Consider the following 27,416-nt stretch of genomic DNA (forward strand, 5'->3'; position numbering starts at 1 on the left):
TGCTCACACCCAAACAGAGAGAGCGCTTATCCTTATACAAGGGGCCCTTCAGACCTGTGCGATGACAGGATGTCTGTGCATGAAGCCAAAGCAATATTGTGATTAACACATGAACATATTGGGTTTTCATCTTTTGACCAAAAATCAAAACTGCTATTTTGACGCGTCGACTGTCGCCAAACGAAACTTAAGGCTGCAAGAAAGGCAGTTTAACTCTGCATGATGAGGGATGCTGGTGTGGGGAGGCTTGGAGAGATGGAGGAATGAAGCAAAGAGAGGAGTTGAAGGAGGAGAATGCAGCAAGGAATGCGACAGATGGTTGTGGAAGGCTCTCGTTAGTTAGCTTGCCTGGTGGTTGTGCTTCAGCACAGGTTGAGATGGGACAGATGGAAGGATGTGTGTTCGTGTGTGGAAAGAGAGAGAGAGAGAGAGAGAGGGAGGGAAAAAGGCACACACACACACACACACACACAGATTTCTTGGAAGAGGAGGCAGTGGGTATCCGTGCTCAGATGCTGTGCCAGAGACACCCTGCTCACGCACTTTAAGCATTGATTTAGCAATCAAGAAAACAGGGGAGGGGAGGGGGGAGAAGGGGAGGAAGAGCTGGGAATATAGATTGAGGGAGTGAGTATAGGAGAGCAAGTGAGTGATAAAGATAGTGACGATGTTACACAAGGGACACAAGCTTCAAGCTTCAGAACTGAAGACAAACATGAGAGAGAGAGCAGCGAAGAGTGAGACGACGGAGTCAGGTAGTGAGGGAGGAGAATACTGAAAATGAACAAACAAGGAAAGAAAAAGAAAAGAGACAGAACAAATTAAAGAGGGACTGGGGGGTGGAGTGCTACTTCCTCCATCTTCACAGCCCCCTGCCTATATATCTGGGCTATTTTCAGTTGCTATCCAGCGACGCACCAGTCAGCCCACACTACAGGGTGGCAGAGCTTGCTCAAACTGCCTTATCACATCTGAAATGCATGCTGGGTTGTTGGAGAGCTAATAAGCGCAACGGTGGAGGAAGAATGAGATAAGGACAGTCTGATCAGTGCCAATCACAATCGTGTGTATGACAAATAGGGATTCAAACTGGGTGTGGATGTGTTGTAAACATGTGCTCTTTCCTCACTGCTGGCTGAATGCAATGACATTGTCGCCGGGGTTTCCATCTGCCCTGTCACCAAGGGTGAAGAGAAGGAAGTGTCAAAATAAAGTATCTTATATTCGGTGTCTACAGTTGTTGGTCATGCACAGGTCGCTGTAGAACTTTCTGTGACTATTTCCTTGTGAAGTTAATCCTAAATTCACTTTTGAATCAAATACTCGTATGAGATTAATAATTATCTGCATGGAGAGCACACACAAGGCTCTGGTGACGCATAAACTGAGTGATCAAAGAGCTGCTCTCACGACTCGCCTGCGTGCCTTAAAGTCATCAGCTTTCCTCAGGTGGTGACACAGCTTTAAGTATCTGCATTGTCCTTGACCGCCTCTCCCTGTCTCTGCTGTACGCGCCATCTCTTATGCTGTATCTACGGCCGGGATCAGCAGTTACTCCATTGTTTAGTGGCTGCACCATATTCGGTGAGCTCTGGCTGCAGTTAATCAGCTTCCAGCCCAGACGGCAATAATTTCTCTCTGCATCACCAAGCAGAGCCCAAACAGGCGTTCATGAGGTGAATGTGCCCACTGTCTTCTGGATGGTACGGTGAACAGCATTAATTTCAGTCCCGTCTGCATATCCTTGCTGTGTTCATGCATTTGTCTTCGTTGGCAGAGAGTGAGTGAGGGTGTTTTTAGGCAGAAGGAGAATAAGAATTAGAATCGAAATGAGATGGACAACTTCATTTATGATATGCTTGTCAAATTATCTGGGGATGCCAAGACTTGAGTGACAACCTGCAAGTAAAAACAACATAACATGTGTGTGTAGTGTAAGTATCAGTGAGCATGCACGCGCTACACACGTACAGCTGTGAGGAAGCTGGTTCACTCAAGAAACCATAATCATCACATTTACCAAACACCGTAGGCAGGAAGCATAATCACATACAGTGCTGTGTTCAAGTGCATGCCATTAAGGCTTTGACTGCAAATCCAACGGAGGATTGTGATTGTGCCAGAGTGCAAGCTTTTCACAGTCTCACTTTCTCCCGTTTTCATAAATGAGTATTTTTTTTTCCTCTTGAGCTATTTGAAATTGGATTCAGTGCTAATTAATTATAATTATTTTGCTAATGATGTGCACGGTAATACACTCTGGTGTTTCTGAGACAGAGCCAGCAATTCAAGGTCACAGGAGTTAATCCAAACATGTCAGGGGACACATCCAGTGCTTCACAGTAAAGAGGAACCTGTATAAAACATCCATTTCTATTCCAAACCAACAAGAATAACAAGCTAGGTTCAGAAAAGCAGATGTTGTGTTAGATAACGCATTTTATGTGTACCTATAGACTGATCTGCTGTAACTTTATGACCAGTGACAGGTGAAGTGAATAACCCCGATTCTATCAAAAGTGAACCAAGGAAAGAAAAGTTGTGAACTAGGAACAGGGTCCAATAGATGAGCTACTGTTGCTCAAATTGCTGAAAAAGTTAATTATGGTTCTGATAAAAAAGCGCTAGAACACATAGTGCATCACCGTTTGTTGTCATTCCTGCAGACCAGTCAGGGTGGTCATACTAACCCCTGTCCACCAAGTATGGGCACTTAAGCATCAGAACTGGACCACAGAGCAATGGAAGAAGGTGGCTCAGTCTGATAAATCATGCCTTCTTTTATATGCGTGTGTTCCATGTGCTTTGCTTACTTGCAAACACTTGGCACCAGGAAGCACTATGAGAAGCAAGGCACTGTGATGCTTTGGGCAACCCTAACCCTAGCACCAGGTGGGTACCGGGCACCTACTGGTGCCCTGTTATTTCTTCAACCCTTGGGCCCTGTCATCCATGTGGATGTTACTTTTGACACATATTACCTACCTAAGCATTTTTGCAGAACATGTACACCTTCAGCAGGATTTAAACCCTGCCAAAAATTTAAAAAATGGTTCACAAAAATTTGAGAAGCACGACAATGAGTCTGAGGTGTTCACTTGACCCCTAAATTCTTCAGATCTCATTCCAATCAAGCATCTGTGGAATGTGCTGGACAATTAAGTCTGATAAATGGAGGCCCCCCCCTGCAACCTATACAACTAAAAGGATGCATTGCTAACATCCTGGTGCCAGATACCACAGCACACATAGTGGAGTTCATGCTTCGATGGTTCAGGGCTGTTTTGGCAGCATAAGGGGAACCAACACAATACGGTCAAGCATAGCACCATTAACTTACTATCAAAAAGGTAGGATACGTCTTGGTTAGAATATACAGCAAGGAAGACTAAATTGTCCTTCACCAACTATGTAACTTCAACTTCACTGATATCACAGTCTAACAAGTGCTCTACTTGGTTTTCATGCCTGCTCATTACCTGCGGAGGAGCAGTTTGGGGTGGTTTTTGCTCTCGAGGTTGCGGTCTATGAGGTCGGACAGCAGGTGCTTAAGGACATCAGTGGCATACTCCAACTTGCTCTGCAGCACTGTCATGATGAGTGAGGCCACATTGCCGCGGTCCCTCATTGAGAAACCACGCTGGGCCTCCAGAGTGCGAATAAAACACAGCAAGAAGATCTTGTTGTTAATGAGCTGACCAAAGAGCTTCAGCCCTTTCTCCACCTGCTCCTGGCGGTAGCCTGGCACCTGCACGGAAACAGAAGAAACGTTCACTTACTTAAAGAATACAGACTTTGAGTGGTACATTCAAGGCCATGACATACAGACTCAATTAGTCACTGGGTAATTGAAATGCACTGCTATTTATTACCTTACAAGATGTACAATGTGTTAAGTCTTCTTTTTAAAAACGACACTTTTAGGTAATGTTTATACAGATAGCATGTTGGACTAATCACAAAACAGGTCAATAGGATTGAGAAAGTGACTCTATTGTGAACAAATTTTCCACCTTGTCACCCTCAAAGCATCACATTTCCTCCACCTTGCTGAATAAAATGCCAAAAACCTCTTAAGCCACTTTTCTCCTGCTCTACATTGTTCTGTTATTTCAATCGTTCTACAAATGTGTTTCTTTTTTACCCAAACACAAAGTTAAAATTGACATGTCCATAGTTCATAGTGTTGGTGTTTTGTCCATCTTAATCCTTTCCTCTTATTAGTCTTATTAGTCTCCTCTTATTAGATGTGTTTCATCTATTCCCATCTTTGCCCTAAAAGAGTGTCCTGAGGAAAACTCTTTGCTGCAGTTGTTGGGAACACTTGTTGAGAACTGAATTCTCGCTCCAACCCTCTGAACCAGAAAAACCTTCGTGATCAGTTGTGGTCAACTTCCCTCAGTACACAATGGAGGACATAGTGCTGAATGGAAGCATGGAAGAAAAAAGTTATGCATCAGGATAAACAGGTTTTCTTTGATCATGACCATGCTACAGACGTGATTCAGAATGGGATGGAAAACACCGGAATTAAGAAAGCTTGATATGACAGAGGAATTCAGGGAATAGCAATACTCGTGAGACTTTGAGAGAGTTACTCGTCAAGGTTGCTGTCTATCGCCTCTTCTCTTTCGTTTATATACTAAACCCTTGGCACAGCCCATATGACAAAGTGAGCACATGAGAGGAATAAATATTAAAGGGAAAGACCATGTCATCAGCTTTTTTGCAGATGATGTCATACGATATCTTGTGGGGCGATAGTGGCTCAAGAGTTGGGCGTTCGTCTTGTAATCGGAAGGTTGCCAGTTCGAGCCCCGGCTCCGACAGTCTCGGTCGTTGTGTCCTTGGGCAAGACACTTCACCCGTTGACTACTGGTGGTGGTCAGAGGGCCCGGTGGCGCCAGTGTCTGGCAGCCTCGCCTCTGTCAGTGCGCCCCAGGGCGGCTGTGGCTACACTGTAGCTTGCCATCACCAGTGTGTGAATGGGTGGATGTGTAAAGTGTAAAGCGCCTTGGGGTCCTTAGGACCAAGTAAAGCGCTATACAAATACAGACCATTTACCATATATCCACAAAATTCAAACCAAACTATCATTTTTTTGTTTAATGTAATTAATACCTTCGCTGAGCATTCAGGGTACAAAATTAATGTGGTTAAAAAAGCCATGCTTGCGACAACATCATCTAAATATATAAAAAAAACATATATGAAAGAACATGAACTTTGTAATAGGCAATACTCTGGGCTATCAAGTATCGCAGGGGTGGGGGAACTCCAGGTCCCAAGGGCTGGTGTCCTGCAAGTTTTAGATATCACTTTTGGTCAACACACCTGAATCAAATGATTAGTTAATTTCCAGACCTCTGGAGAACTTCAAGACATGTTGAGGAGATACTTTAGCCATTTAAATCAAGGACACATCTAAAACCTGCAGGACACCGGCCCTGGAGGCCTGGAGTTCCAAACCCCTGAAGTATTGCATAATTTTAAAACTATGTATCTTGGGAACATTATTAAATGCATTGTACTTGATAAAAAACTTTATTGAGAGCCGCAAAGAAAGCTTTAACAAGAAAATATTCTAAATAGGTTTCGCAATGTTCAGATTGAAAGAATTTTTTTTGATAAGTGGAGAACACACAAGGCCTTATAATGTCCATACATTATAAGGCACCAAGGTAAAGGTATGAAAAACATTTATAGGCTATGCGTTTTCGTACTTAAATGTATATGTAAGCATGTATATGCAGGACATTTGCAACTGGCACCCACATTTTCTTTCTCTTTTCAGTTTAGTTTTTCTCTGTTCCCTGGAATTTAGTTGATGTCAATATCAAACTTGTGAACAAAACTTTCAGTAAAAAAAACAAGTGTCAAAATATTTATTCATTTAGAACACTTTCTTTGCAATTGCACGTACTATGAGTGTTTATGTTAATCAGAAGCACCGAGACTTGTAATAACAAAAACTATAAATTAAAAATTAAACTATAAAATAATAAATACACAATTTCCCTACATAAAAGTGCAGTTTAAAAGTAATCGGTTCATCCCATTGAATAAAAGATGGAAAAAGGGGGAGGAAAAGAATAAGGGAAAAGGATGAATCTGGGGAAATGAGAAGTTTAACATTTTACACTCTTCGTTGCACTTCATCTAAAGATTGAGAATAAAGGCAAGTAAACACTGAGCCTCTTTAGGGAATGTTTATTATTTTGATGCTGCTGTATAAGCTGAAAGGGAGTGCAATGATGTGAATTTCCCTTGTCTGAGCCCAGATCATCCCTGCACCGTTTAAACAAGTAACTTGCTACACATTCCTCTCTTCTCCATTTTTTTTTCCACACAAATAGCACCTAAGGAGATTATGTCTTTTTATCTGTCAAGAGCACTCGCGGTAAGACGGCATCTCTTTGCACCCAATGCAGCTGTCAACCAGCATATGTTCTGTCTTTCCACCTTTCATGGAAGTAGCTGTAATCTGCTGGGAATTATTGTTATATTGCAAGCCTAATTTCACACTGCTTGCCAAGATGTGTAGTGTGTCGGCGTATGCATGTGTTGAGCGTGAGATCGTTTTCTTTGTGTACAGGCTGCATACTGCATGACATGCAAGGAACACCGCGTGTGCTATACCTGTATGTGCTGGCTTTTGATTGACTAATTTTTCTACTTACATTTCTAGCATTAAAGGAGCACCTGGCATGTCTTCAAATATTTTAATACTGACAAAACTGCTTAAGTAAACCTAGACCAGCTTTCCAGCACCTGTGCTACTTCCGTCCACAGTAGACAGTCAAAAACTTGATACTGAGATATCTGATACATCAATAACAATTAAGTAGTCATCAGCAGCCCGAGACGAGCTTGCTGCTTTTTTCATTAGGCTCCTTTTCCACATTATGCTCCTTATACAGTTCAATATTTATGCCAATTAAAATATAATTAATATTGCTTATTACTGGGAAATTCTCATCAAGGATGGAGAGGCTAACCCTGAGGGCAGTGAAATAGGGGTCCAACATTCTCTTAATGGAACAAGACGACCTAGTCAATTACGGCTGTCTATCAATGTCACCAACTAAGGATAAATGACTTGATTTTTTTTCTTTTGCTTTTCTGCCTGTGATTGACTTTTAATTTGCTTTAAGGTGGGGAGAGAAAACGGCACAGCTTCTCGTATCATTAAGAATTATTAATGAGACCACACTCCTGAATTGAGGGCTGCCTTGTTTGTTTTTGAAAAAGCGTGTTGTTGTCGGCCGTCAAAGGGGTTTTGTTTACCAGACAGCGACACAAACAACATCGGCGTCTATTTCACCCACTGTGCCCTACCACATTGTTAATTTGCTTGCTCATTTTGCTCTAATTTCAAATAAGGCTAATTGTTTTGCATCAGTTATTTGACGGATAAACAGTTAGACACGTACAGTTACACACTTGATTGATGAGAATATAGGTACAAGTTCTTATATTTACAGCTGTCTTCTTTCACGAATGTATTGAAAACTACAGCTTTCTATTTAATTGAAGTGCTCTAAATATTTGACCTGGGCATGCTAGTGGAAAACTTCACTTTACGGCCTCCATTTCTGATTTGTGTTGCACTTCTCACAGAGTCACTGCTGCTTAGTGAGTACTTTGCAAGGGTTTACAGACAAGTTCCAAACAAACTATGGGAGACCATGGCAATCTGCTAGTGACCAAAGCAATCTCAATCTTGTTTTTGGAACAACACTCAACCTCCTACGACAACTCGCTAACAAGTAAAAGGGAACACCTTTTTTACCTAGTGTGTGATTGGTCTTTAGGTCTGAATGACTGGTGCTTAGTAAACAACTTTACAGCGACTGCCAGGAACAATTCACAACTGGTTGAGGAGTATTAATTTTTCTTTAGCGACAAGTACTTGGTGGTCACCAACCGGCCTGGATGACTCGGGGCCTTATATAGAGTCTGTTTGTCAACAATTTATCACAAACAGAGAATCCTAATAGAAAGTCAATTTGAAAGAGTAGGAATGTTTTCATAGACTAAAAGTGCCTATTTATTTTATTTAAAAAGAAAGAAAGAAAGAAAGAAAGAAAGAAAGAAAGAAAGAAAGAAAGAAAGAAAGAAAGAAAGAATAAATAGTTGCATTTTCCTTTGTAATAAAAATTGGTGAATCATACCTCCAGATCTCTCAGGACAGGATGCTCCTCAATGCCTGGGAAGAGGACTCTCATGGTATAGGTCCTGTAGTCCAAGAAGGGAATACCTGCACCATCTAGATCACTGGTCAATTCATGGATGTCTGTCTGCAGCTCTGCAAATGCTAATAAACCAAACAGAAAATTGTTTATTAGTATATATACATATAAGTCTTACATAACTCTTAGCTAGGCTATAACCTATTATTATATAGATTTTACCATATAAAATAATATCTAAAATAGTATCTAACATGGTCTGCCAGCAAAACATGTTATTTCTTAGATGTTTTGCCTCTACCCTGCCTTCAGTCTATCTATCTTTATCTTCCTGTTTATCTGCATGAGCTTACCTTTTGTTTCTTAGTTGCTTCCTGTATAATTTTGAAGGGCATTTCCTTGTGGCTCACTACATTTTTACTTTTTGATTTTGTTTTATTTCTGTCCTCATTATTACCTGATGAAAGGTACCTCTTTCCTATTTTGTTTTTAAATTCCTCTAGCACAAAGACAGCAATCTAAAAGTTAAAGTGGATAGATATTGGAGGTACCATAGAAAACTAGGTACTATTTAAAAGAAAAAAAAAAACTTTACAACCTACCCAATCACAAACAAGTTCTTGTCTCAATGATGATGTGGTAAATGGACTTGTTCCTATATAATGCTTTCTCATAACCTATTGATTAAATAGGAAATTTCTAGTATTGCTAACAAAGATTTAATTAAACCGTGTAAACAGATTTAATGAACCAAAATTCCTTAGATGTTCTTGGAAACAAATGTGTAAAATGAATATACTGATCTGCACTAGCATGAACCTCTTACCCTCTTTGCACTCTAGAGCCACACGTGACTCCAGGTTGTCCATCTGCATCTGCAGCCTTTTCAAGGTGAGGTCACTCTCACGAGACTTGCGTTTATAGGCAATGAGCACTGCCACGATGACAAGGATGAGCAGGGCACCGGCTGCAGCAATGCCAATGATTGCAGTGCTGCTGAGGGGGCTGTCGGACGTGATGTGGACCGAACCTGGTGAATTCTCGATGCCGCCCACACGTGCCTTATGACAGTAACAGACAAAAAGGGAGATTATAGCTATTACATTGATGTGGTTAAGTCAACGTCCAAGCTCAGACACACAGACAGACATATTGATTTGTGTACACACTTCTGTTTGTTTGGGCATCAACTAATTCTTTCACAGTGTTGTGTCCATTTTTTTCTATGATGCTGGGTTCAGGTGGTAAGATCAGGAAATGCCTTGTTCAAAGTGGTCTCTCTTAAAACCACAAATGGAATCTTCATTGAGTTTTCTGGGGCTCTAATGCTTCTTATTGAAGGCTTATTTGTTTGTGTTTTGTCTGCTTGTGGGCACTAACCGCACAGCTAATTGGATTAGAGCCATAATCTGAATGGGAGTGGACAAGTGGAAGGATAGAAAGCAACGCAAGGAATGTCTGTTGGTCTGTCTGTCAAACTCTCAATCGATTTTTAGGTCTGTCAGCCTTCTCCAACACTGCCTGCCTCTCCGTCGTTTGTCTGTCTTGCTCTATGTCTTGACATTGCGACATGTGTTGTGTCACTCACCAGGATCTTATGTCGACCAATCAGGTTAGGGGACTCGCAGAGGAGCTGGTTCTCTGACACTGTTAAAATGCAGGGCTTCTCTCCAATCAGAACTGTGTAGTTCAGCTTTCCATTTCCGCTATTGGTCGCTGGAAGGAAATTCCGCCCCTTCAAAAGAATAATGATTGATGTTATTGCTGTCAGCGTCAAAGTGGAAGGGTTAGAGAAATAAGAGTCAAATGATATATGTTTATGTTTATCTATATATTCGTACTGCAAAGCTGGGCAAAGATATGTTATGTGCAATGCTCTACAATTTATTTTACTTGGGTATGCAAATGATCACTTTAAGCTGAGCTTTCTATACCTATAATATTTAACCTGAGACATGGTACTGATCTCGGGTTAGTTTTCACAGACTAACCCAAGATACAGATATCATTTCTAAGCTGTGTACTATATGAATTTTAAGATATACACAATCATTACTGGCAAAATATCTTAATTTAAAGTCTTTACATTCAGACAAAAGGCAATAAAAGATAATAAAATATTATAACAATGAAAATCTGAGTGTATATGCAGGTGAGTGATATCTTCCTACTTTCAGTATAATGGGCGACCCAGGTTTAAGCTCCAGGACTCCGGATGGACTAATCGGTTCAAATTCCGGATTGGGGAAGTAGATGAAGTTGGTGTTATTGAGTGTGATCTGCAAGTCATCCAATTTAAAGCCGAACTCTTCAGGTCTTTCAGGTACTTCTTGGTGTCTGGCTAGGCTGATGGGCAGCTCTGGAGCCTGGCACACCATAGTTGTAGGACCTAGTATGTCGCAGAACTAATTCACAAAGAAAAGCACATAAGTGAATTTATCGTCTGCAAATTACTGCATTTATACAAAAATATAGATTATTTATTAACAAATTTCTCGTGGTTGGATCTCAGCATGCATCATACCCAAACTACCTGACTGTGTTCCCAGTTAGCTCACTCACTTTATTGGCAGTGCTAATGTGCCAACCCATACAGTCAAAAGTCATTAGTGTCAGCCTTTTATGTCACACTTGTGCATTTCACTAAACCCACTGGAGACACAATAGAAACTGGAAGCTCCTCCATTTCCAAGTGCAAAGAAGAACCTGTTGTATTTTCCTCAAAGGAAGCCACTAAATGAGGTGCAGTTAGAAAGCTTGTGCAGTCTCACCGCAATCACGCTTTGATGTGTGAAGATTCAGGAGTGATAACTAAGTCTTACCATCCCTTCTTTACCCTCCACAAAGAACCCTCCCCAGCCTCTCATCACTTCTTTATTCCATCCTGTTATTCCTCTCTGTGATCTTTTCTTCTCTCTTTGACAAATTCTTATTCCCTCAGTCATCTTTCTCGATCCCGCTTTTTTGCTCAATTACAGCGCCTCACATCTTTTTGTGTCCCACTCCTGTTTTTTCCCCTCATTCTTGTCTTTGCTGAGGTTTCTCATTTGACATGTGATGTTATTTAAATTGCTCATTTGGTGTCAAAACCAGTTTTAAAAACAAAGACAGACTGACGCGCAATTGTCAAACGACGCACACCTTTCAACATCCCCTTAACGTTTTCATTCCTCTCCGTCTGTCAGGGCACAGGTCGCCTCCGCAGACGTTTCTGTTTCATTCTCAGACATTTCACATTTTCACACTAACCTCTGCCATGCAGTCATTCAAACTATTGCCTGTCACCCTAATTGGCTCCTTGAATATCAAATTGACAAATCCTGCAAGGACATCTTTGACAAGGATAATGCACTGGTACAAGAAGGTAATAGAGGAAAAGAAAGAAAGAAAGAAAAAGTAACAAAAACTCTTTTTGCGGACAAATGCTTTGGATGTCCATTTTTAACTCCTTTTCATTTAGATCTGAGCTGTGTCAGATTGAGACTATATCGTGACACGCTGAGACACTTGAGATACAATGCCTAAAAGAGGCACATCTGAGCACAGATGTTAAACGTGGTGTCGGGCTATGCTTAAATGGACCAAGAAAGATAGCATTACCACCTTTTGTTACTTCCTTTTATTTCAAAGAGATCGCAGAGCCCCAAGCATGGCATTACCTATCCTCGCCTGGGTAAAGAGGCTGATCACTGTGGTTTCTAATTCAATATCAAAGTTCCTATTTGTTACACAGTGGCGATAAATTACATTATTCCCTATTCAGTTGCAACCTGTTGATTTTGCACTGCAGTGCCACTGAATTTTCTTCCCAGCCCTACAAATAAAGAATTTAGTAATGCTCTGGACTAAATGAAACTTTATGGCTGACTATATAGCTCGCCGTGTTCATTTAAATTAGCCACTTTCTTTTGTTCCTGGGCCACATTAGTAAAAGTAAAATAAAATTGCATGGAAATAGGTCAACAAGTATTGATTTTTTTGTGGTTTTGCCTCTGTGTACCAACACAGCGGATATTTAAATCAAACAATCCAGAATTGACTAAAGTACAGACTTTCACATTTGAATCAAGGGCTGTAACAACACTTTACCACTAACTCTTTAGGAATTACATGTGCACCTATTTTTAGACTACAAAGGAAGTGGACAAAGTGGTGTGGGCTGTCATTTCATTATTCCATGACAAATTAAGCAGATTTCAAGAGATCAAAGACATAGCAACAAGTTGCAAAATTATGGACCTAACTGTGAACAATGGAATGCATTGCAACACAAAAATGTATACCTGAAGATGCTCCACTCAGGCTCTATCTTGGTTAATTGTGTTTTTAATAACACAATTAACCACGAGGTGATTGTTTGATCACCCACGCTGCATCTACATTCACTTACATTGAGTGTCTCATGACCATTGTATTTGGCTCTGATGAGTGGTGTCTGAATGATGTCCAGATTAGTTCCTGTCACCGTGATCGGAGTATATCCACTGAAAGAGAAAAAGAGGGGAAAAAGAAAAGACGGTTTAAAAAAAAAAAAAAAAAAAGACAGCTCAGATTGCTTTGACAAATGGTGATTTGAATTATTTATTCATTGCTTAGTTTACGCACCCAATGCAAAATTTGTACGCTGTAAATTTTGTATTATGTTGCAGTAGACGATTAAACCTTTTCATTTCCTCCTGACAAGGATCTGACAATAACCTGTGCTGCTGAGATATTTCCATCCACAGGACGCATAATATTCTGTTGATATCTCTCTGCAGTGAGTAACGAGTCAAAGTAAACAGACAAAAATGTATACCTGAAGATGCTCCACTCAGGCTCTATCTTGGTGATGGTGGGATCTTCCACATATTCAAACTGGAGGTCTTTCTGAAGGTGGGCCCTATCTATGCTCACAGACACAGACACATTTCCAATGCCATGTAGGGAAGCATGGGTTCGGCAAGTAAGCCATAGGCCACCCCTCCTAAAACAATGACAGGATGAAACATTAGTTACATGTACTGATATGTTAGTGGTACAGTTCAACAGACAAAAGGAGGAATCAGTACAGTGGTATTTAAATGTAAAGAAACCCAAAAGCCATCTCTCTAGTCAATATCCTTTTTTAAGCAGACTACTAAATTATTCCAACACTAAAAACGATGTAATAGTTAAGACATTTGAACGGTTGGTTAAATAGACATTGATCCATAATGTATTGACTGAACTGAGAACTGAGCATTTATCAATGCCAAATGGTACATTGCAACTGTATTTGCCCAATCATTTATGGTGCAATATTTATCATCACTGAGTAGAAATTTGAATCTCAAAATTGGAAAACCTCTAGTCAGCGCTATTTCTGCTCTCAAGGTATTTAATATATTTCTGCAGCTGTGTAGATGGTTAAACGTAGACCTTCAGCCTGCTACTGTGACAGGGTTGAGCACAAAGGCAATTTGAAGTACTTAGCATTAATTTTCATTTGTCTTTATGCAGTTGTTTTAATTGAATTTAACATTTGTGCGGGGTCCAGCTGCAAAACTTTCTTTTTCAGCAATGGGTGTACTCAAACCCTTGATTAATCATAATGTAGCAAAGTTCCTCCTTGGGCATTGTGATATTTCATTTTATGTGTAAAAGTAAGATATTGTTGTGATGTCAGAAAGGTTTTGTACCTGTAGTGTGAAAGAGTAGCTTTACCCGACCGTTTAATTGACTGTTAAAGTGTGACTGACGGGGTCAGCGCTGGCTTGTTCCAACTAACCTCTGATAAGTGCACGGCTGGTCCTTGAACATGACGGACACATTGCTCCCAGCATCAAAGTGGCTGCCAGTAATGTTGACGACAGTTCCCCCAGAGACTGGCCCACGGCTTGGCGTAAGACTGATAATCCTTGGAATCTGGTAAAAACAATAAAAAAATAAATGTTATTGTAACAGCCTGTTGGTAAGAAAGTCACTTATAGCTGATTCATAAGCAGTCTGACAAACAAAGAAATACATTCCCCTGAAAATGGCCAGAAAGTCTCGCTCAAATTAGAAAGAAAGTAGGGATAGTTCAAGACTTTTCCACAGTGCTGTACTTTAACCTGCACCCACTGATTCCACTTAACGTGTTCTCTGATGAAAAACTTTTGTAAATTAAAGTAACAGTAGCAGCAGATGCAGTTCAGGGGAAGTGGGGCATAAAGTAAATCCTCCTCCAGTCCATTTCGTGTTCTTATAATCTCATCCTTAGCCTGCTGTGTAGTGGGACATCTAGACCTAACATCCTATAATCCTGTGCAGGGAGCCCATTGAGAAATAAACCCAGCCAGCACCCATTAATGGATAGCAGTAAAAATGATAACACAGCATAAAATACGTACATAACATTAACAACTGCTAATTTATTTCAGAAAGCGAAAGTGTGAGAATAATTATACGCAGAGTGAATGTTAAAAAAGGTGTAATGTGTGTTTTCATGTGTTAATGTTCAATTTTTATTTGTTATTCACTTCGGGTTTTTTTTTATCAACGTTCGTGTTTTTTCTTCATTTTCTTCTCATTAGTAACTGTCAGTCATGTCTCACGACTGATACATGCATGACAGAAAAGCTGAGAAGCAGACTCTCAGTGAGAACCACACCATGTTGGAACACAGCCAAAAAAGCAACATGTACATACATGTTCTCACCTACTTAACACAGTAGGTGAGAAGACTGATCAGCTACAAGCAAGGTGCTAACATGCCGAGGGTGACACATGCAGTATAGTTGCCCTTCTGCTAATAGAAGCACACGTTTCAATTTTTAACCATCAAAATTGCTAGTTTTTTAAAGTCTGCAAAACTCCACATACAATTACACAAAAACAACAACAGAAGTTAACACTCACCACAAAGTAGTAGTACTTGGAGGATTTTGCCATAAATTCAGATGTGCACTGCCCGACACAGACCTGCACGTTCCCAGTATACTGGCTCATCTCAGCTCTACCCATCTCGCACACAATCCTGGAAACAAACATTGGCACAATTGTAGAATATGTAACAAAGCATGTGTAATTGCGCAGTTACTTGTACTATACCAGTTGGCGTCGCTGGGAAATGCAAAGCAGGTTATTTAATAGATTTATAGCTAGACCTGTCTTAAAGCTTGATAAAATAATGCATTATTTGCCAACAGCTTCACCTCCCCCGCGCTGCCAACTTGTAGGAGAGAAAGCAAAAAGTCTCCATCCTTTTACATATGACCTCAAATGCAGCTACCTCTTCTGCTGGGTCAGCATTTGCTTAGAAAGTGCTGGCACACAACTTTCTTTCTCAGCAGAAGAAGCACGGGGGTCTGTTGATAAGCCAACTTTAAACTAGTTTTAATAATTTTACAGACCGCACCTGAAAGGAGCCAAAGCACTGGATTAAACTCGTATGTCAACTAAATGTAACCTCCTGAATTAAAAAAAAAAAAAAAAAAAAAAAAAAAGATTATTGGAGTTGTGTGTGCTACTGAGGGAGGAACTGTGCTCTGTCACCCACAGCATTGCTTCTACTGTATAAGTGCACTGCTCTGACTTTAAATTAGTTTACATTCATATACATTCTGCTTGTCAGAAGATTATGCCAACTTTGAGATCATATCTCTTATGCAACCACCAAGACCACGCTACATTGAATTGTTAAGGATCTGTCAAGTTGTGTGCTTAGGGAAGTGTTTTGCCCTTCAGGACATGAAGTGTTCAGCTGTGGTCAAAGTTCTTTCAGTTTAAATCCCATAACAGCAAAGGTCTGTGACTGTGCTCACACAGAATCTATATAATATGCTTCAATATTTAGTACGTAGTATCAACAGACTGCTGCTGTAGGTTGGGCTTGAAAATGCAGAGCAGGATTTTTCCATTTGAATTAACATTCGTTACATTCAAGCCTTTGCCAAGGGAGTTCACACAGTGCTGACTGAGAACATCTGTGCCACATCAGTCCCTCTGTATTCTGCAACATGACAGAGTTTTAAATACAATGTCTCTAGCGACATTCCTGTAGTAGTGGTAAAGACAGTGCAATTAAATCCCACTCAGGAAAATGAATTAATGCCTCTCCACTAAGTTCTAACTTTGTTCTGCAAGTTCTTAATTCAATCTGCTGGAAAAAACGTATCATCCTCATATCTTTTATGCCAGTATGTCCAGCACGCATTTTGTCACTGATAAGAGTCAAATGTACAAAGGCTGGTTTTAGACTATTCCATAATGTCGAGGTTTACGCACTCACCTAATAAATAAAGGGTTTCCCATTCGAGCCTGGGAATAGACACAAATCCCTCAGAGGATTGTGCCAGGAAGGGCATCTGGTATAAATATCTGTGCCAAATCAAATATGTGCATCCAGCCACGGTGCCATCCCCTTGTAAATAAGGGAGCAGCTGAAAGAAGCTTGGTTGTAGGCTACAAATGCCTTAGCTAACAACAGTAGCTAAAGCATTGCGTGACATTTTCATAAACTGAGTGTCAGTTTAATTCAAATTGAATTAAACTGAACTTTTCAGACCTATCTTGAGTATTGTGGGGTCCCTCCAGTGGATACAGTTTTCATAGTGTGAAGAGCTGTAACCTATCTCTGTGTTACTTCAACCTCTATTGATTGGTGTGCCAGAACTGAGACAAACGATCACACTCAATGGAATAGTCTATGGAAATTAGGGGGAACCTTTTGTATTAGAACCTCAAGAACATTGGATACATTTTTGATCTATTTCATTCATTCAGAGAAGGATTACAGCCTAAAATAGGGAAACTAGCAATGGTGAGGACAAACATGGACACCATTAGAGGGGTTTTTCCTCATCGTAAGCAACCGGCATTAGTGTTTGTGTGATTACACTCATTACCACAAGGTCAAAGGTTTGGCATTGCAGCTCTGAATGAATGTTTTTAAGCTGATAATGACCATTTCATGATATGTTATTTAATGCTTAGTCATGTCACCTTTTTTAATTGCTCATTATGTGAAAGCTCTTTGGGGTCCTTTGGGGTCCTCAAGGACTAGAAAAGGGCTATACAAATGCAGGCCATTTACCTTTATTTTTTTACCATTTACTGTGATCAACATGTGACTTACTGTTCAGCAGGGATGTAGCCCTCACGTATTGGAGTGCAATCCACTTCAGCCACCTTCACATTACCCTGAATCTCCCTAAAGTCCAGTCCCAGGTTCTCACCATGGATAGTCACAAGTGTGCCACCTTCCCTGGGGCCTCGCAGAGGGGTGATCTGTTGGAAATGATGATTATGAACATTATTTAGTTTAGTTTTTTTTACGCAACACAATTATTTTCCTGACAAAGTAAAAATAGAAAGTGGTGGAAAGCTAATTCTCCAAGGTAATGTGCATGATAACAGCAATGAGACAATATATATAATTTAGTTAGTTTTGTTAAGTAGTAAGATAATCCATAATTCATAGATAGTTTAATGAATTAACATAATAAATCTCTCACATGTTTCCATTAGCTTTCCATTAACTGGACAACCCTGTCCATTCTTTATCCAAATCTGTGTAATTAGGTTTAGAGGTCATTATTTTAAAAGAAAACTGTATTTGAGGCTTATCTCAAATGAACAAATAGGCATGCGAAACAATGTGAAATCTGAATGGACCAGAATATGGCACAAAAATATTCATGTTATAAATTTGTGGTTGTACAAAAAAATAATATCACAAGGGTGTTTCAAATGGTAGTCAACTCTTTAGTTTATGGCTGGTTTTCACAAGGTCCTTGGGGATAAGCGCTCAAGTTCACACATTAGGTAGCAGTCTGTAGCTTGGGGAACGGGACCGATGCAGTGATTGGTAAAGGGTCAAGACTCGGGGTCAACAACTGTCATTTCTCTATCTGGTGTACACTGAAATCTACTGTGAAGTATTTCATAAGATTAACTTATATCATGGCATCGGGTGACACCTTTGCAGTAATCACAATGTCCTTTGATTTATCAGTAACATCTCTCATTGTTGATGATGTGGTTCCAACATCCATCAACACTTTACTCACACAATTACTTTTTGGCCAGTCAGTGTACGTGTGAGTACACATCATCAGGCCCGTCCAGATGGATGGATGTGAGAGATGGACACAGAATAGTCTGTGTCTATCTGTCTCTGCCAAATAAAAGTCCTCTAGGCTTCATGCTGCAGGCAGGAGCCCAGCTTTAATGGTGACTGTCATTTCTCTGTGCAGTGTAAAAGTTGGCAGCGTGAACCCCTGCGGTGTTCACAGGTAGAGTGCTGTGTGAGTGTGTTTGCCTTTATCTCATAGCTTAAAGCGTGACTTTCCGTATGTCACTACCGCAAGCACGTCAAAAGCATTTAATTTGACTATTTGAGTACTGAACTCACCAGTCAAATAACTCAGGCAAACTCAAGCCAGGTCATGCACAACACAAGTCCTGCGACTGTCATATGGGAGATATCGTTATCGTATGCTTCGGCGTCGCTGATTAATAAGGTTCCCTGCTGATATCTTAATGAAAAAACAGAGCCTTCTGGGAACAGGGCTACAATACATGCAATTAAAAAGATTGCACACAATGCCTCGTGGCTCTCAATTTATTAACAAATATGGAGCGGGAGAAGGACTTTGAGGGAAGCTGGGAAGGAAGAAGCAAAAGAAACCAAGAGAGAGAGAAGGGAGAGCGAAGAGGAGAGACGCAATGAGGCGTTGATTAGATTTGTGACTTTGACAAGATAATTGACGGTTGGGTAGAGGCAAACACTTAATCACTTCTCCCTCTCTCTCTCTCTCCTTTTCACTTTTCATCTTTCTATGTGAGTCTCACCCTCTCATTGTTGATGGGAGATGTCATTATAATGAAGCGTATTAGAATGCATTAGGGCCTGGGTTGTCTTGGGAAAGTCCTCACTCCTCACCCACTGACAGTTTTTATGGGGGACGTGAGAAGGCTGCAATATGTCCCCGCTGCAGCCTCGGGGATGTAAGGAGAAATACAGGCCCATCTCCAAGAATAAATCCACTGCTCCGGGAGAAGACAAACATTAGAGAAGTGGAATGACAGAGTGCAAATGACTGATCCAGACTCTTTAAATAAGTGTGAGGGTGGGGGGGGGGACAAAATGTTACCATCATGACATCACTCTTCTTAAGAGTTGATTTTGAACGAATAAAAATAATGACAGTACTCTGGGTCATCTGTGAGGGTCGAGTAATTACAATAAGCCCCTTTATTCTTCTTCTTATGACTCCCCCATGTTTGTTTCCCTCTATCTGTCTCGCTCCTTTATTTAGAAGCAATTCGGGGGAAATTAGACAATTCTGTCGTAACCCATCAGGTTAACATCTCATGAGCGAGCAGCCAGATTCCTTGTGATCAGGCAGTTACTTGAATGCCGCTACATCCAGGATGATAGAGGGTCAGATTCCATTTCCGCACCCCTCTTCCCACTCTCTGTCCGTATCAATCTCCAGGACAACAAAAGGGATTCCCCTCGTTGTCGTTTTTATCTGTTCTATGTTTCATCCACAGTCAGTCATCATCTGCCCTCAACTCTCCTCCCAGGAAAAGGATGCAGAGTGGACCTTTATATCCATCACTGGAAAAGTGGACCCAGGTAAAAGGGGGGACTCTTTTCAGTCATTCAGCCTCATGTGACTCTTTTCTGGCTCAGCCTAGCCATCCATCACTGCCTCTCCCCCTTCCCCCAAATCCACCCTCCTCTTCCTTCATCTGGCAGCTTTCCATCCATCTTTCCTTTATGTCCTATTATCCTTCATCTAGCTGACCCTTATCACTGCTGCTTTCACCCTTTTTATGTGTCTTGCACAGGTCAAGTCTATTTACCCCACATGGCGCTGGGTTAAGCAGGGATTCACCTGAACATCTGTGCAGCTGATTGATAACTAACAAGAGTGAAGATGATTTGTCTCTCTAGATCTGTATATGTGTTTGTACATTGACATTTCGAGTTAACGTTGGCAAAAAATAACTACTGTCCCCCTACGGTTTGAAGAAAAGACATCTAAAATGCTAAATTACACGACTGCTGTAATTGTAGTTCTCGTATGCCATTATCATTGAAACTTATTTTTTTTCCTGTGATGTGTTGCTGCACTACAAAAAGGTGTAAAACATATCCTTCTTCACAAATGGTGTCAGACTGAATAGCTGATAATGACTCACAGCCTCTGCCATTATGTTGAGATGATCGACTGCCACACCGTCAGTGAGGTGATGAGTATGACTATGTTCCCACGAGCGCACTATAATTAAGGTGTGTATGTATGGCCTTTCAGGCAAAAGGTTTTTACAATAATAGCTGGATTGATTGGTCCGTATATGTGCTAACGTGTAAACTGTGTGAACATATGTGGACGCTGATGCATACGTCTCACCTTGGTGATCCGTGGGTGGGTGCACTTGCTGTTGATGCCGTTGTGCTCTAGCCACGTGTTCTCATTGGCGCAGTGTTGTTTGAGGGTGCAGCGGTTCTCTCCTTTGCACCAGACGCACCCAAACAAAGGGTCCGCTTTCAGACACAGACCACAGCTTCCACGTTGGGCGTCGCATTTGTATAGATGGACTGCGCAGGCGGGAGGAGATAAGACGAAGATAGACGGGAGAAAGAAGGGAGAAAAGTGAACAAGCTTTTTTACAAATGATGACTCCAAATGCAGCTAAAAATTATTCTGGGCAAAAATCAAATAAAGTAACAAAAGACTTCAAAACACAAAAGAAACTGTTTTATAGTTTACCCAAATCACTCAACATCTACATAAAGCTGTTTGAACAATGCAAAAAAATAATAAATAAACTGAATATTATGATAGACATTTGTTGACATCTTTGTCTCATTATCGCTCCATCATCATCTCTACACACTCCCTAGGCATCCCACCCTGCCTCTGAGTTTCCTACACTACTGCCGCCTGCCACTCCTCACCCACCGCACATTTAACATATCATCTCCATGGCAACAGAGCAACCATTTTCTTTTTAATTGCCATTAATTTTGTATGTGATCTGCCCATCAAAAAATAACTAAATTTTTTAAAAAGCCCTATAGGCCTCTTCCTCCACAAGCAAACAAAGGAAGGAAGAGAGTAGTGGAGGAGTCTCTAGTTCAAGGTTCTCTAACTTCTGTTGCTTCTTTGATTCTGCAGTTATGCTTAAGGATATGTTTTGTAGAGCATATTTGACTCAGACACTCATGCACACAACCAGAAACACACACAAACACTCTACAAACTTTGCCTTACAGCACAGTGTCATTTTGGCATATAATACACATTTTAACAACATGCTTCTTATGCCTGACTCCACTGCCTTTGGTTAAAATAAGCTGTTTTCCTGTCAGAGTAGTATAACCCCCAGCATGCTGCTGTTTTTCTACCCCAGCATGAATCACTTAAAGTGGTGGATTGTCAGTGGCCAAACTGAATCAAGCTCAGCAGCTGAATCCTGAATTCTTAAAAACCCAGTGCTGATATACCATGAAAGGATGAAAGGTTGGACATAAAAAAACTAAGAAAGGTTGAAATAATAATAATAATAATAGAGAAATGTAATGTACTCCCCTGTTCTCTACATATAGAGAAAGAAATAATAAATGTAATTTCTTTACTAGGGCTTAGTAGTTAGTGTTATATCAGACAAGCCCTAAAAGCAAGTTCAGTTACAGTCATAGTAAAACAGCTGAGCTCAGTGCTTCACACCAGCTGATGGCTTCACCTGATACCAATTTAAACATCTAGTTGGTGATTTTTAAGCTGCTTTAACCCACCCACGGTTACTGACCATCTGCAAGCCACTTTGCAACATGCCTTATAGCATCTCTCATGCTGTTTCTAACTTAATGCCACATTTTTTGTCATTGATGTTTTCTCATTTGTTTTGTATATGATGCAAAGGTTTTTTTGCATTTGCTCTTCCAATTTCTGGGACAGAGAACAGAGCCATACCACAAAATAAGAATGACTACAGATAGAAATACTCTCTTTTATGCCTATAGTGGTCCTGGCTGAAGTGAAATTTATGTCAGTGCGCTTTACTGAATGAATAAAATAAAGGAGAGAGGCAGTGGAGACGGAGACTGAAAGATTGCCAAACTCATAGAGAGGTGTCAAAATAATAGAAACAGCAGAATTGGGGGACATTATGTTTGAACGGTAGTGAGAAAACTAAATTTAGAGAGTTTGAAAAAAGACAAAAAGACAACAGTGATGTGCTGGACAGGCAGACGGGGAGACAAAACGAAAGCGTATGAGAGGATGTGGTAAAGTTAACCACTACATGGCAACATCAGGGAATGGATGCTGCACCTCAGCACACCACCCGCCTGTTGCCATGGAGATGGGCTCCAAGGGCAACAATGGGGAAGCAGCAGCTTTGGAGTGTGTCTATGTGTGCATGCACATGTGTGTTTAAGTGAGTTTGTAAGAGACTGTGAACTCAATATGTTCTTCTATGATACTACGAGAAATATGGAAAGAGCTGATATGCGTGTGCGTGTGTCCGTGTGTGGATGTGCATGTATGCACATGTGTGTGCCTGTGCCTACACAGATGCTCATGCATCTGTGCATGCTTACCTTTGTTGTGGGCGGGGTTGTCGATGCTGAAATCTCCGTTCCAGATGACGGTCAGCTCCACGGGAAGACTGCTCATCTCCATCCCATCATAGAAATACTATCACCATAGCAACCAGAGAGGGAAGGAAGAGACATGGGAAAAGCGAATGAGAGATACAAAGTCTTAACTGTTTCTCTCGAAGTTTGAAAAAGCATGTGGTATCAAAATACTTTTTTGAAAATGCAAAAATCCATCCTCAACAAGTTGCTGTACACATGTGCACACGCGCGCACAGTGAAAATACACACACAAACTCAAACACACATGCTTTAAACTCACAAACGCACACTATACACACCAGCGAGCATTGAGAGATTATTTTTCATTTGGTTCTGTAACACTAGCAGAATGGAGGGTTGGTGCAGGAATCATCATTTTCTGCTAAATTACAGTTTCCCTCCTTCACAGCTCAATCAAAGTACAATATTTGGAATGTGCAGTGATTATGCGCACAAATCCCACAGTCATCTTTACTGACATACACACTTCGAGTGATGAAGATAGACAGGAAGATGGGATGTTATTGTATCAACAGACAATTAGCATCAAGACCAGCATAAAGCCTTTTTCATGCTCATCCTTCGTTCCTGTCAATGCATTATTCAGTCAGTGAATGGAGAATCATTGCAGCTAGAGACAAAGTTAGGCACTTATCTCATCTACCACCTGTCTAGCTGGAAGACCAAAAATCCCTCAGCTGGAATCAGTGTGTGCATGTGGCTGTATGTGAAGGAGAGAGATTGCAAAAACATCTTTTATAGGTAATCTAACTTTTATAGAAAAAGTTTGCAGACATGGGCCATCTGTACAAAGATAGGTGTAGGTGGGTGGTGGTCAAGGATAATATGTCACACAAGCTGCGACACTGAAAACACACAGACACCCACAGACAGACTCTTCTCACCGATGTGTTTTGACACTGCACCGAGGAGCTGTTGAAGCGCAGGGCAGGAACCCGGTGCTCGTTTCCTTGGATGGTGAGCAAACACTCGTAACCCCTCTGTCCAGACTGTGGCTGAGGAAGGTTTTTAGCCCGTAGGGTGATGGGCTTCACCACATTGACAGGCACCAGTATCCTTTCTGCAGGCAGCAACTGGGGACACCCCTGGAGGCAAAGCAGCAGAGAAACAAGAAAGGTGGTCAGTGGGTCTAATGCCAAATTGCAAATAAAACCTCATTACTCAAAGAGATCCAACAGTGTCACTGTTGAGCTTTTGTTTAAGTAAGCCTTTTGTATATTTTGATTCAAATGCATTCTCCACTTCACTGTTGTTAGAAGTGCAGTTGATTTCTGCAGTGTAAGCAAAATGCCCAAGAGAAGCACATAAGATTAAAGAGACTGGCATTATTAATGTCTAAAAGTGACTTGCACTTCATTTAATCCACAGACCATATGAAAGATGAATGCAAGCTTTTTAAAAACATGGATTCACAAGTAAGACAAACACGCCTGCTAATTAATAACCAGTAAAATCCTAAAATATCTGTCAGCAAAACTGAAAGAGAAGGATATCTCTTTTGTCAAATTATCCCATTAAACATTCTTCAAAAAGGAACCAAGACCACAAACACAGTGCACAGGTCCATCAACTTCAATTAGCAAACACCAACAAGTTATAGCTGGCTGTGTTGAGACACCTGCCAATCAAAATCCCTCAACTCCCGTATCTGGATGAAAAGTGCAAATGCATAGGCCAGCTACCCACAGAGACCAAAATAGTTTTTTGTAAAAATGCTTTTTAATGTAACTTTTGTAAAGGTTTTGGAGTGAAAGTCGGGTTTTTTGTCCTTTTGGTTCTCTTGATATTCCCAGTAAGATGTGTCACTCTTTCCCATCATTGGGGTCAAATGCAGCACTGATCTCCTGCAAGGCTAGCCCAGTCTTGCTTATAGGACTGTTTTTTACAAAAAAGTTCATACCTATGCTGTTTTTCATGATGTGAATAAAAAGAAAACAATTTAAATCGGTTTAATTTTTTTATTAGGCAGTAAGGAAAGTTGCTGCTTGCATCAGGGCATTTCCTAAAATCTGACTAACACACAATGAGCTGCAAATTCACAGAGACATTCACACTTATCATTTATCTCACTGGATAGCATACCACCTAACAGTACTTCACAAACATTAGTTTAATTTAATGACACTTCAGTATATTTTCAGTGTTTAGTGCTTTTATTTGTTCGATTTTCTGTTGAGTAGAGGTCAGCTGTGTTTCCTACAGGCCCGTGACCTGCTCACATTCAACGAGTGAAGGTCAATAGGTACTCTAATGTCATTACCCACAGGAGAGGAGCAATAATGATATAACAAAAAAGGTACTTATTCTGATAGACTATGAGCTCTGAGTTTGAATTTGTGCATTTCCTTTTCAAAATCTAGGGTCTGCTGTGGAAAATTTGTGATTTTTTTCTGTGATACTTGTGCCCATGTTAGGTGAAAAAAAATAACAGAGAAAGGGGAAGACCAAGACAGAGGTAAAAGTCACTTAGCAATTGGAGGTCTAAAATTAACAGCCAATCAATTCAGGTGTGACTAGCGGGTTAAATATAGAGCACCTATGACTCGCCTGAAGGATAAAGAGGAGAAAAAGAGAACAGGTGAGGAGAGGGGAAGGGGTGGACAGAAAAGGAAAGGCAAAGACCACAGAGGATAACTGAAACAAAAAGCATTATCAGGAGAACAGGAAAGTGACTGACAACCAGAAGTTAAAGGTAAAATGGATGGTAAAGCAGGGTAAAGAGAGAAAATGAAGAACAGCGCTTCCCTAAGTACTATTTCTCTGAAGGGTAGTTGAAATAGAGAGAAAGAGATGGCAAAATTGGTCAAATGAAGGAGAAGAACAACAAAAGAACACAGCAATGGGGGGAAAAAAACACTGTTAAGTGTATGTGACAGGACGGGCTTTAGCATGTCAAAGAAGGAGAAGAAAAGACGGTAAAAAGAGGGAGAGCAGATAAGGTGAGCCCCCACGCGGATGGAACTGGGGGGAGTGAAGCATAGCGCACGTTGAACCGGGTGATAACACTTGTTTGAAGTTCATTAAAAGCCACTTGATTGGGTTAGGCTAAGTGAGTGACTGACTGGATAGCTGCGTGGTGAGAGAGGGGAACGCTCTGTGACACTATTCACAAAGTCATTATAGATAAATGACACACAGGGTGAGCGAGTTCAGCAGTGAAGGAGAGGAAGGAAGTTGCAGTGCATGCGTGTTTGCTCTTCCAAATCTCATTTTCCTAAGAACGAAGGGTCATATTTGGTGAATGAAAATGAGTGGGAGAGCAAAGAGAGATGCAATCCATTTTTAATCATGTCTCTTCCAGTTAATACACTTGAACAATGGGGGACAATGAATTTGATCTGGTTTGTGGAAATGAAGGCATGGAAAGCACCCGAGTATGACTTAACACAGGGACTTATGCTGAATTTTCAAGACACAGACGAACACTGATAGCCGCATATGATGACGAGGAGACAGGATTTCACACACGCAAACATCACAGGAAATAGATGCATGCATGCAAGCGCAGTTAAATTGCACCGTGGTGTTTGAGATGAGCAAAATTCCCCTTTTTTTGCACATGCGTGTAGACTAAGGTTAACAGAAATTTTACTGTATGTCCAAAAAAAGAATCACATTACAGTATAAAATGAATGTCATCAACTAAAAATGTTATGGACTGAACTAGTTTTCCACTTTAGTAGAATGGTTAAATTGCATTTTGATCAAAAATATGCATTGCTGCTGAAAAGACTGAAAAACTTTAATGTCTTTGCCAGACATTAAAACATTGTTGAAATCTGGATAAAACATTAAAGATGAAAATCTATCCTTTCAGATTGATGAAAAGATTAGAAGAAAATGTCTCTTTACATTAAAAGTTGGTTGAAAAGGACTTGCTTCTGCAAAATCATTACATACTCAGCAGATTCAAACCTGTACTGTGAGCCTTGGTCTAGAGGCTCATGCATACAAGCTCACCGCACTGCACTATATGATGAAAAGTTGACCAACCACTCTTTCACACAGGTATCCAGGCCACTAAAGGTTCTTATCCATATCAGATATTATGATATCATAATTGCCTTAAAGTCAATGAGCCAAAATAACCGAGTATAGGACATATAAGTGTATTTATACACATATAACACTTGAAGAAGCACTTTATTTTCATTTTGTGAAAACAAAATCAAATTAATTTCCTCAAAAGTTGAATATTATGATACAGATGATACACCGTGATGTCATTACACTGTCTGGCAACCAGCTAACAACAGCCTAATATGAAATTTATAGTAGTATAGCAGAATAGGACCCGAGCATAGCAGAGAACTCATAAAAAATTGACTAATTGCTATATTTCATTACATTTTCTCAATGCGATGAAGTATAGTACATCTGTTTGCCAACAGCACAGACTGGATGTTGTATGACTCTCAAACAAATGTAGATTTTTGTCCTTTTTTAAAAGTGACATAATGGAAATGGTGGAAAAAGAAGAAAATAGTCTCTGTGGAGGTTGAACTCTTTCGAAGTTGACTTTCCACATTACAATACAGGGAGTGCAGAATTATTAGGCAAATGAGTATTTTGTCCACTTCATCCTCTTCATGCATGTTGTC

The 27,416-nt window shown here is 40.5% G+C and overlaps 1 protein-coding gene across 2 annotated transcripts in view; it reads right to left on the reverse strand.

Moving 5' to 3' along the window:
* plxna4 (plexin A4) overlaps positions 1-27,416 on the reverse strand; it is a 238,369-nt gene that overhangs the window by 31,926 nt on the left and 179,027 nt on the right. For both annotated transcript variants that reach the window (XM_005733435.1, XM_005733434.1), the window contains exons 10-22: positions 23,700-23,900; positions 22,756-22,852; positions 20,561-20,748; positions 17,272-17,423; positions 15,054-15,171; positions 13,942-14,078; positions 12,991-13,158; positions 12,583-12,676; positions 10,364-10,597; positions 9,781-9,927; positions 9,019-9,253; positions 8,175-8,317; positions 3,480-3,748 (exon numbers count right to left, since the gene is read on the reverse strand). In XM_005733435.1, coding sequence (XP_005733492.1) covers positions 3,480-3,748; positions 8,175-8,317; positions 9,019-9,253; positions 9,781-9,927; positions 10,364-10,597; positions 12,583-12,676; positions 12,991-13,158; positions 13,942-14,078; positions 15,054-15,171; positions 17,272-17,423; positions 20,561-20,748; positions 22,756-22,852; positions 23,700-23,900 — 2,183 coding nt within the window. The remainder of the gene's footprint in view (positions 1-3,479; positions 3,749-8,174; positions 8,318-9,018; positions 9,254-9,780; positions 9,928-10,363; positions 10,598-12,582; positions 12,677-12,990; positions 13,159-13,941; positions 14,079-15,053; positions 15,172-17,271; positions 17,424-20,560; positions 20,749-22,755; positions 22,853-23,699; positions 23,901-27,416) is intronic.

The sequence above is a fragment of the Pundamilia nyererei genome, unplaced genomic scaffold (assembly GCF_000239375.1).
Source record: "Pundamilia nyererei isolate P.nyererei 1_Seehausen unplaced genomic scaffold, PunNye1.0 scaffold00052, whole genome shotgun sequence".
In the NCBI taxonomy this organism is placed as follows: domain Eukaryota; kingdom Metazoa; phylum Chordata; class Actinopteri; order Cichliformes; family Cichlidae; genus Pundamilia; species Pundamilia nyererei.